The 12,020-nt window shown below is 38.2% G+C and overlaps 1 protein-coding gene across 2 annotated transcripts in view; it reads left to right on the forward strand.

The window, feature by feature from the left end:
• The window catches only part of TMTC2 (transmembrane O-mannosyltransferase targeting cadherins 2), a 236,123-nt gene that overhangs the window by 138,391 nt on the left and 85,712 nt on the right, over positions 1–12,020 (forward strand). For both annotated transcript variants that reach the window (XM_041409862.1, XM_041409863.1), the window contains one exon: positions 1,323–2,151. In XM_041409862.1, the coding sequence (XP_041265796.1) occupies positions 1,323–2,151 (829 nt within the window). The remainder of the gene's footprint in view (positions 1–1,322; positions 2,152–12,020) is intronic.

Genomic DNA, 12,020 nt, shown 5'->3' on the forward strand with positions numbered 1-12,020 from the left:
TCATCCCACAAATGTCTAGTGTGAGATGGAAAAAACAAATCTAATAAAATGAAAAATGATTGACAAATAATTCTTTCTAATAATGGGGAAAAGATAATTAAAGCACTTAATCTGTATCTGTAACTATTTGGCAAATAGATTTTTTTCCTTTCATTTCAAAAACCATCTGAGAAATTGAAATATAAAAACCCCACATAGTTTAGCTTTTACATATAGAGAGAGAAATGTAAACCAGCTTTCATTTAGGGTGCACATGTAATCAAGAGCAGGGCTTACCCAAGAAGCAGCTTCTGCTGGAAAATGTTCTGTCATTCCATAAATAAGTGCAGATACTTCAAGTTGCTAGCATGATGACATTGGTAGGTGGAGTGAGCTGTGTGCTTCCCATAATTTTATTTACATGCATATGAAGATGTGAAAGGTTTTGGAGTGTTTATTATGGCGTGCTTGAGGAAAAACCCTCAATGTATTGTTTGGCTCTGAGAGCACAGAATCACAGCATCATTAGGTTTGGAAGGGACCTCTGGAGATTGTCCAGTTCAAATCCCCCTGCCAAGGCAGGGTCACCTGGAGCAGGCTGTCCAGGGACAAATCCAGGTGGGTTTTGAATGCCTTCAGAGAACGAGAATCCACAACGTCCCTAGGCAGCCTGTTCCAGTGCTCTGTCATTCTCAATGTAAAAAAGCATTTCCTCATACTGAGGTGAAACTTCTTGTGCTTTGTAGAAAATGAAGTGTGACTTTCAGTAGTAGCTAGAGCTGAAGGCTGTAAGTTAATAAGCAGGAGCTAGGAGACCTAAATATGGAATCTGCATCTGTTTTCCTCTCTTGCTTTCTTGGAAATTTTAATTGGCTCTCTAGCAAATGCCTTGGGAGAGACTTTGATTAAGGTAAATGGATCTGGAACATCCTTTAGACTTTAAATCTCGCTAAAGCAAACTCGTGTTTTGGTCACAGCCAGAAACAGAGAAGGAGTTTGGGCGATTATGTAGGAACTAACGTAAGAGTCCACAAATTCCTCTAAAATAAGCATTTCCAAAGCATTATACAACTAAATCTTAAGCAAGGACTGACAGCCCTAAAATATCGGAAGGCTTGACTGTGATGCATTCTTGATAGAGCTTAAATGAATGAGTCAGTTCCTTAGTTTGTAGTCAACAATGTACCCCTACATGGCACGATCCAAATGTCAGAGATGGAAATCTATTGTGTCTGTTTCCGTTACTGAAAAAGAGTTCCGTCAGATATTTTCTTGGTTTTTTTGGTGTATAATTTACGCAAATAAATACCTAGTGTTGATTTATGCTATTTTTTTTCTTTCAGAGAAAGAATTTGACCCTGTTCTTCAGCATTGGTTTATTGACCTCCTGGGGAACTGCACTGCTGGGTGTTCGCTTATACTGGATGGGCAACAGGCCCCCAAGTTTTTCTAATTCTGACAATCCAGCAGCTGACTCAGACAGTTTTCTCACACGTACCCTGACCTTCTTTTACTTGCCAACCAAGAACCTCTGGCTGTTACTGTGCCCAGATACCCTCAGCTTTGACTGGTCTATGGATGCTGTGCCTCTTCTAAAAGCAGTCAGCGACTGGAGGAATCTACACACTGTGGCCTTCTATGCAGGACTCCTCCTCCTTGCCTACTTTAGCTTGAAGGGCTCCAGCAATGAGAGAGAATTCAATGGGAAAACTGTAATGAATGGCAAGCAAAATGCTAATGGGCATAGCTGTCACCCAGAGATGGAGTACAAGACACTGGAGGTGAAGTCAAGCTTTGCATCAAAAGAAGAGAATGGCCTAAAAAAGCATGAAATTCAGAAACTGCAGCTTCCTTCAACCGAGAACATTGTCATTCTGTCTCTCTCTTTGTTGATAGTGCCCTTCGTTCCTGCCACAAACCTGTTTTTCTATGTTGGCTTTGTAATAGCAGAGCGTGTGCTGTATGTTCCTAGTATGGGCTTCTGCCTGCTGGTTACAGTAGGTGTCAGGGCCCTTTATGTCAAAGCCCAAAAGCGCTTTCTGAAGAACTTGGTTTTTTGTTCCACTGCTGCATTAATCGTTTTCTATGGACTCAAGACTGTTGTAAGGAATGGGGACTGGCAGAATGAGGAGATGCTGTATAGGTCAGGGATAAAAGTAAACCCTGCTAAAGGTAATTTTTGCTCTTTATGATGAATGCTTTACTTATTCATGTCTGACTTTGCCTTTGAATTGTCTCATTTTACTAGCAAGATCTGAAGAGAATACTTTAAGAAATGTCATTTCAAGTTGAGGTATGTGCATTAATAAAAAAAATGGGGAAAAGCAGAAATGTGTTTTGATTAGGTGTTACAGGTTTGGTATTAACATGGAGAAAAGGACACCCTAAGGTAAGAGGATACTTTCTTTTTCAGTGGTATTCCTTCTGTGTTTTGAAATGAAAGATGCCTTATTAGTATTATAGAGCCCACCCTGGTGTTTTTCCATTTGGAATCTGGTATATAGCATGCTAATGAATATTTTTTGTGAGTTTACCAAATGTTCTGTTTTCTCTGATTAGGAAATAGAAGAAATAGTAAAGGACAGCATCAGGGAAGTGCTGTTCCTTTATTTCATCTGATGCAAATAGCGTCAATACTACGTAATAAAAATGAGGAAATGAGGTCAGGTATAATTCAGCCTAGGAAATGACTGTAGTTCCCCCTGCCTACGAGTACTGTAAAGAGTTATTGTCCTTATGCCTTCCTTGTTCATGTGTAAATATCAGATATTTGTAACATTGCCCAGCCACATCTCAAAGGTTATATCTATGCTGTAATGAGATGTGACCACAGCTAGTGTAAACATATCCAAACACACAGTAAACCTGCCACTTTAGGTATCAGTAACAATGTTTAGCTGTAGCTCTGTGGTTTCAAGCATGTAGGGCAGATCCAGCTTGGATCCTGAACTCCATGCTGCCTGGCTGTACTGCTCTTGGCACAAATGCAAGTTTATATGAGAATGGTCAAAATATCACCTGTGAGTGCGATGTAGACATTGACTAAGCCTTCCTTATTCACAGTTCATCAGAAGTGAGAAGGGATTGGTTGATTGCTTTGCCTGTCTGTGAAAGAAAACTTCGACAGCACTTGAATACTTGAGTTTTTTTCAGTCCTCTGCTCAGAACCCCCGTATATGATGCGATGTCATCTGCTGATAGAGTTGTACATTTTCATTAGACGGTTGTATCATGCCGCCATAGTCTAAAAGCTGTGATAGTAAGAGGCAAATGCAGGTGGTTACTGTGAGCTGATAGAGCGTGAAAAAGTAGATTTGGCAGATAAAATGCCCAGCAAAGCAGCATTTTGGTAGTTTGTCAGTCTGATTTTCTAACTCTTCTTCATATACTTTCTCACCCTAGGAAAATTACTGAACTTGTTGCTGCAGTGAGTTTTTTAAATCGTGAAGAAGCACATAGCATTTGTTTTACTTTTTATTTTTTCAGAGCTAGCACTGGAAAGCAAGAAACTAAGTAACTGTACAGCAAGCCAGCACATCAAGGTGACTATATAAAGCTCTGAGACTTAAAAGTTTAGTGACAGTATAAAATTTATATTAAAACATTGGAATTCCTTGCAATGAAAAGTGTGTATGCACTTGGTTAGTTAATGCATGTGCCATTTTTATCCTTGATGGAGATCCCCTGTTGTGATACAGCACGAAATGATGACACAGACACTGCTGCTCTCGAGGGGAACAAAAAGGAAGAAGAAGAGGAACTTTATTTTCTGACTCCAACATTTATAGTTTTCCAAAGGTGACAGTGGATTGGAGGGGGACAGTGCCACCTCTCCAATGCCACTGGACAGACCAAGGGTCCATCAATTCTCTCTACTTCCATGAAAGAATGTAAAACATAGGTTATTTACAGAACTGTGTGTGAGAAAGTTTGTTGAAAGAATGCAAACATCAGAAGGCTTAACAAAGTCTTACAAAATCAGGGCGACAATCCCCAGACATTATTAGTTGTCTGTTTGCAAGAGCCAAATCTTGTGATCAAAAAAAACCATGCTGGTTTTTGCCCAATAGTAGCATTGTCTGGAAATGAGACTACTGCGTGTAATGCTCCCAGGAGACAAGATGAGCTGTTTTCAGCTACACATCTCACTCAGTATGCACAGACTCGTGTGTACATGATAGTCTGGTTTCTTGCCATATAAGCTGACATTAAGTGTCTTGTAAGATGTGTAAAAGCAAAGACAGTATGTCAATGCAATGATATAGACATGACTGAGCTGACTTAAATCTGCTTAAAATATCCTGTTAAACTTCTGCTGAATATTTACTAGCCCACATACACTGTAACAAGACTTGGTGTAAGACACCCCTAGCTAACATGACCTGTCACCGAACTCTGTTCATTATTGTGAATATTTCTTAAATTGTCCCTGGCTTTCACTATGCTAATTTTATTTTCTATTTCTCATATAGTCTGGCAAGCCTGACTTGACTAGACTGGCTGCCAATCCTGCCAAAGCATTAGGAGATCAACAATTCAAACTACTCTTCAGTAATTAAATGAGGTTGACATGGGAAAAACAATTTATTTTTGTTTGCCTCTTTTTTCTAGTTTTATGAATTCTAGTGATAAATAGGCTATTCAGAGAGTGGGACAATGGGCTGCTCAGTTAAACAGTAGAGTGGAGAAGTGTTTTCCTTATTTTTAGGCTACTAAGAAGAAGCTGTCACTCCTTATTTCTCTGCTTTCCTCAGCTCATAGCAAGTTTCTTCTCGACAGTATTTTCTTACTTCTGAAAATTGTGGAGTAGCAGGATAATTTTTCCCTGATAGTTCTGCTTTTTCTCTCATCTCCTGCGTAGAGCTTCTACTGAGCAAGAGCTGCTTCTGTCATAATCTAAAAAGCAATGAGGCATCCCTTGAAAAAGTCACAGTGTGGAAACCAATGAAGAAACAGGAATCTGTGAAGACCAGCTTTACTAAAGCAAAAAGATGAGTGTTTTGTTCCAGATCCATCTGTATTCTGGTCTAGCAGGCTGAATGCCACCGATGGCTGACTGCTGTGCAACACTGAGCTGATGTGCTGTAGTCATAAGGGCATTTGCTGAGGCAAGCTTTTAGCATGGGTGCATTTGTGTACCAATGTGCCTGAACTGCTTCGGAAATGGAGTTGTCTCATTTTGGTGGTGGTTTATTATCAGGTCCTCTGTGTTGTGATATGTGTAAGATTATAATCTTATCTTCTGCTGTGGGACTTTCAGGCAAATATTTTCAGTAGCTTCTCCATCTTCAATCCTCAGGGAAGAAATGGATGATAATCACCTCACTGGTACTTTCTTCTGGTCCCTTCAGGGGTACCTTGCGGGCAGTGCAGGCAGAGTCGTGTTCTGCCGCAGGTGAGAAAGCCTCTGCTCCTGCAGGCAGCCGCAGCCTTTCTGCGGTTTACATTTCTCCAGGCTGTTTTTGTCAATCACTGACAATGTGGGAAAAAAAAGCATGAGCATAGATTATCTCTTAAAAAACCCTGAAAATGCACCGTGGGAGAGTCGAGTGAGAAGAACGTGGTGAAGCTGCCTCCAAACTACCTGGTGTGTGCCAGCTTTCCTGGTTGCCTCACTGTGTGGCAGGCAGCTGCCATCCTTTGTTGAGGGAGTCCTTGTGAGGACTTGGGATGCCTTAGCTGCATCTTTACTGGTCTTATTCTGCTGCTCTGGTTATGACTAGTATTTCAAATAACTTTGAAGTGATCCAAGCAGTACCTTGTTACAGTTTGTCAGCACTTGAGGGAGAAATATGCAAGACTGACTAATTTAGTTTATGGATTCTGAAGTGGGTGTATGCATGTTTTGACCGTAGGGAGGGAAAGACACAAGTGTTTCTCTGTTCTGCTTTCAACTTAATGAGCAGCCCAAGTGATATAAAACAATTCTCATTATCTGAATGTTCTTTTATAGCAAAGAAAGCCTCCCAAAATATAAAAACAAACAAAAAAGTTAAAAGTGGGTGGTATCTGTCACATCTTTTTCATTTAGTCTGAGGGTCATTCTGTGGTGATGATTACCTTGTGTTTAATATAAAATTGTAATGACACACAAAACAATTGTGCTTATTATGCCTCATTAACTCTAGTTTTCCCTGTGGTACCAAAAATAAGCTTCGAAAAGCATAATCTTCCTCTGGGCCTTGCAGTCCACATCTGAACATGGAAGATCATTATATTTCCTGTACCTGGCATAAAGAAGTAAAAAATAGAGAGGCTTAAACTGCTAGACTGCCACAGAGGTATTAGTTGCTTGGTCATATTTACTGATGAAATTTTAGTCTCCGGGTGCCATTACATTTACAAGTAGGCTTTGAGAATCCTTCCAGGAAATAGCTGACTTGATACACAGAGCGAATGCTTAACAAAAAATTCACGTCAGTTCAGTGTGGAAAAATGGTTACTATATTTTGTACTAAGCTAGGTAGAGAAACCGTATTTCCCACAAACAAAAAAGATTCAATAAAACATTATTTTCCGTTATTATTATTTTTGTATCACTGCTGGTGACTGGAAACCAAAGGAAATGAAATATTTTAAAGTACAGCATTCTTTAAATATGCTTATTATTAAGAGCTTATGTTATGCTGACAAGATCTCCTCTAATACCTTTAGAGCTTTCAATAGCTATTGCTCTGACACACAGCTTTTTGTTCACTACGCATTTTTTTGTACCTCCTAAGTATAGCAGCGTGTGTCCTAATAAATATCACATTGGGCATTTAAAATTAGTTTGAGCATTTGAAATTTGCCTTTCAGTCTTTTGGTGTGTATATTCAGGTTTTTGATATGTAGCTTGTCAGTAAAACTTCAACCTATCTTTGGCCCAACAGCCCAAAATACTGCTCTGTACAGTAGTTATTTCTTTTTCCTTTGGCTCATTTAGTGTCAATAGTAATAAAATTAACAGTGTGATTAATATAACATCGCACTGAATAGAAAATGTGGGTTTGGGGAAAAAAGGCTTGAGAGACAAAGTGATTTCAGTGCACAGATTGTCATATAAAACATCAGATTTTAAACATATAAAACCTGCTGATAAGTGCACTTAAAAGTTTTGTGTATTATCACTGTTAAGAAATGCCAGTGATATGAGCATACCATCTGGAGTTAGGTATTCATGAATTAGTTTTAGTTTTGCTAATTAAATCTTCTTTAGTCTTTGAACAAACCACTTTAATCTCATATTTTCTCTCTGGAATGGAACTCATATTACCCATTACCATGAGACTAGAATTTATTTAATTTTTTTATGATTCATGGGTGTTTTAAAACATCTCTGTATTTATGGCAGTATAATATTCATCCTAGGCCAACATATATCAGACTATATAGTCATTATGGTGATTCTTGATGTTCTTTTTAGTTAATGATTTTAGAAATTGTCAGAGAAACATAGTAACAAGTAATCATCCATTCTCCCAATATCTTTGCCAGAACTTTCTGATACTTAAATATTTTTTGACTTAATGTTGCATGGATATTTTCCTTGAGTTCTATAATAATTTTCAGCTTTAGCTACTTTTTAAAGAAGAAATTCGTTTAAGGTATATCATCTTTCAATGGTGTAAAATGTTTCCAGCCCACCAGTAAGAACCTTTGTAATAGTTACTGTATGGCAGATGCAATAATCTTATTTAGGTAACAAAATCATAAGCTAGAATTGCGCATTAAAAGTACAACATTATAATATATAATGTTATATGGCTATATAAGTCTGCTATATAGGAATTATGCAGGGTATATACCATGATAAATCTGAGGTCTCTGTTCACAACAAAAACATCAGAATTTGAAGGATAAATGTTCTGCAGAATTTTTCAAAGTTCTTAAAATAAATTGGAAATACTTTATGTGCAACCCTTAAAAGCTGGTTGTGGTTTAGGAATACTGCTCCCCAAATCAGTGTCGCCACCCAGACTCTCCCAAATGCTTTCTCCATCTTGCAGATGATGGGATAATAACCTTAGTGTCTGGTCATGCCTGCCAGGGTAGCTGGGACTACAGGCACCACCTTGCCTGGCTCCTGTAAAAAAATTAACTCTGTTCTGGTCGGAACTAGGACACAGCTGTAAAAGAGTTAAAGGAACCACATAGAATTGTTTGAAAGTTAAATAAAAAAACCTACTCCCTGAAAATAGTGTGGGGCTCTCTGAATGGATGGTAGTGCTGTTCTGGGTGATTAAACAGTGTAGAAGGAATGGCCATTTGTAAGTTGTTTGGGAAACAGCCGTAGTTATTTAGGGCATTTGAGCATGCCACAGGCAGCCCACCCTTAGCAAAACAGTCTGGTTATGCCAAATATGGTGGAGAGCTGAAGGAAAGTGGTTTACAGTTCAATTCAAACTCTGAATTTATTCTGCAGTTCTCTCTTCCAGTTCTTTAGAAGTGCTGTAATTTCCTCTGAAACCCAAGTCAGTGTGGGATGTGCTTCTTCTTCAGCAGGATACGAGAAAGCCTGATATTCTTCCTTTATATATGTGTGGAGGTCTGGAAACAAGGATTTATTGTTTTCTCCTTGGAGTGTAGTACAACAGCATCTCTAATCTGTGAATCTTCAAGTGCAGGGGAATAGGAAAGAAACTATTATTAACTAATAGTGAGGCTTTTTTAAAGAAACAAACATCAGACATTGAGACATGGGCCGATCAGACTGTCACTTCTTCCCCTGTGTTTCCTGAGGTTCTCTGCAAAATCATTCAACAAGCTCAACTGGGCTAAAAACTACAGTGTAGGGGAAAAAAACCCAAACAGGCCTGGTCAAGGATGAATCAGCTTGGGCAAGATTAATTTTTGTAGCATATCAAGCAAAATGGCATAAGTGTTTTTTTTTTTTTTTTTTTGCCAGAAAATGATAGAGTTTATTTTCCTGTTTGATTAAAAGAGAGACTTTTGGTCCATATTTGTGTGTTCTGTGGAATTAAGCTGAGGTTTTTTCCAGAGAACGAGTTACTTCTAATTAGAGGAAAATGAGATTATCTGGATTGGTTCTCAAGCAGAGCATGTTTGTTTAAGTACATTAGATAATAATCCAATTGTTTTGTTATTTTGTCTTCTTTTCAAAATATGACAACTTGGAAAAATTCCTCCTTACTTAAAATTTTTGCAATGAGTTACATGTCATCATTTTCCTACCTGTAATGGATTTTGTATCAGTACATATTCAGGCCTACTTAGATAAATCTGGCAGAGAAACTAACCTTTAATATGGCCAGTGCAGTGATCTACATATATGCCTTTTTATACCACTTGGGTAGGGTAAAGTCCCAATGTAGATAGATAAATACAAGTATTTTAAGATTTCAAATATCCCTCCTTTATAACAGGGGGTTTTATTACTTAAGCCTGAACTGTCATCATTGCCAATCCTCAGGCATCCAAAAGGTAAATGATGGCTGATGCCATTACAGCATGCACAAGAGGCTTGCATATAGTTTTGTTTTCAATTGCAGAGAAGATAATGAAGTAGAATGACTGAATTCTCAATGCCATTTCCTTCTCTTTCCTTAGATGCTCTAGAACACTGAACTTTGCGGTCTGAAAATACAGAAGGTATTTTGAATATGGACCATTAAAAATGCTTGTTAATAGTTCTAGTTTGTTTAATTAGTTTCATTGATAAGGAGGTAATTTTTTGACCTACCTTCCTTCCTGCCACCTATATTTCCATACCAATGGGGATATGTATAGGCTAGCAAAGCTTCGCAGGCTCTTGTCTTGCCTTTCTGAGTGATTTACAGCAAAACAAACAAAACCAAACAACTTTGAAGTGTTAAAAAAAGTCTGCTACGTGAATATGAAGTTTATTTGCATTTTCCAAGTCTGACATGTTGTTTGAGCATGTGTGAAGATTCTCTTGGTTTGACAAACCCAAATGTTGATTTTCTTTTTGCCATGGCGCCTCTGTGATATTCCCAGGACACTGTGCTCACTGTTCCCCTTTTCTGAAAAGAAGCCAGCTGTGATCCATCTACTCATGGCTTGGAGGACCAGGGCTGATATTTCAGTCCATCCTACCGTTGCTGCAAGAGGCTGGCTTGCAGTTGATCACTTGGGACTAAAGTGATAATTCTGAATGTATCATAGGGAATTTTTTAAAAAGCCTACTGTTAAGGTTACATAATTTGGCAACTTAGTACATGGTCACCTCTTTGCCTGAGTCACTCTGAGGCTTTGAAGAATTCCTCAGGGTTCATCCTGAGATGACTGGAATGCACAGGCATGTCCTCTTGTTCCACTTGTATTTTTCTGCTCCTTTCATTTTCTTGCATGATATATATCCATTGCCTCAATTAAATACAGTTTCTCATATAATGAGAGTTTCAGATCAGCAATGTTACAGCTCTGTTCCTGAGCATTGTGAAGTTAAATGGAATGGGAGCTTCGTGCCAGTAATGTCTTATGATGTTCACACATTTGCATTGCACCCTTAGTAACGAAGCTGTGCATCCGTATGATTGGGCTCTGCTGTGAACAGAAGAGTGAGTAGATTAGATGTTAAAGGTACTGTGGTCATCCTTTTCTCACTGTTTTCCCTAACTTGGATCAGTTTAGTTGTCTGATGGATACCGTTCTCTTCACAAAAATCATTTTAGCATGAGGGAGTCTGTGACAAACTTGATTAGCTGTAGGGTGGTAGGTAATGGTGAAGCCAGAGAGCAGTAGCACGGTCTCATCTCTCGGGTTCATTGAGCTGTCAGAGTCATTCTGCTATCCTTGGAGGAGGAAGAGTTAATTTCTGTAACACAGAGGGTGAAGGGGGTGTATCAGCAGTAGAACAGGCCATGAGTTCACATTCATTTGCATCAGGGTTTCAGAACTGAGAAACAAAACTGAAGCTCTGCCTGCCAAATGTGGGTTGGTTAGTGCCCATGCTGACATGTTGCTGGATAGCTTTCAAAGCAGTGTGTAGTTTTCAGTTCTGTTTTTCTTTCACCTGCTGTCATTACAAAAGCCCTGCAATTGATCAACAGATGAACTGTTGAACAAAAACCTTAATAAATGGAAGAATATGTAAAAGTTGAGATGACAGTTCTCTTAACACAGTCTGTCTCAACATTGCCACATACTCACCAATATAAAAAAAATCAGTATGCAAAGTAGATTAAACGCATAAATTATTGTTATGTAGAAACCATTAGCCCTTTAGGAAACAAGAAATTGGGCAATTTTGTGGTTAAGTTAGCAAAAGGAAGTAACTTGATCAAAATGTTCTATTAACAAGTGAAGTTTTTAGAGGAAAACTTATTGCAAATTATATGCATGAATTTGTTACATATTTTGGAAAAAAAATCATTATTCCTTTGGAATAACAGTGAAAAATATAAATACCTTATACAAACTGTAGTATAGAAGCTAAGCAAAAACTGTCCCACTTGAAAGTAGCAACCTGTAGCATTTAGATGAATTTTTCCATTCTCAAACCACGTAATAAACATGATCTAGTGGATCTTCTTGCTGTCTTTGTGAGTGGTAGTGGCTCTGTATTGTAGAAAAACTGTTTTTGATGTTGAACTCTTTTCATTACGTTTTTAGAAGTGTGCAGTTGAACTTTCAGAGGTTTTCTTGGGGAAGCCTATCATTTCTCTGTTGCTGAAAGTGTTTCTCCGTTGAAGAAAAAAGTGAAGGCTTTCCTTTCGGAACCAGCATCGCTTCGTCCTTAAACACTTTTGAATAAAAAAAATTGAGATTCTGATTGTCATGCATTCACTTCTTTTTCATAAACAAGTCAGAAGAAATGTGGAAGGATTTTAAACAGAGGAATGCAAACTTGAACTGCTGTTTCTCATTTCACAAGCTAAAGAATAATAAATAATACACAAATATCTCTAAAGCTGCACAGAGGTTTTCCTGGCTTGGTGTGCATTTTTCTGTGAGCTAAGTTTTAGTTTAGAACTGCTGACAAGTTGATTACAAATTACTGAGCTGTTCCCTAAATACTTCAGTCTTTGTTCAAGTAGTTTGCTTTACTCAAATAATAATCTACTTCACACTCCTTAATG

Source organism: Onychostruthus taczanowskii, unplaced genomic scaffold, assembly GCF_017590055.1.
Source record: "Onychostruthus taczanowskii isolate IOZ18803 unplaced genomic scaffold, ASM1759005v1 scaffold31, whole genome shotgun sequence".
NCBI classification, from domain to species: Eukaryota; Metazoa; Chordata; class Aves; order Passeriformes; family Passeridae; genus Onychostruthus; species Onychostruthus taczanowskii.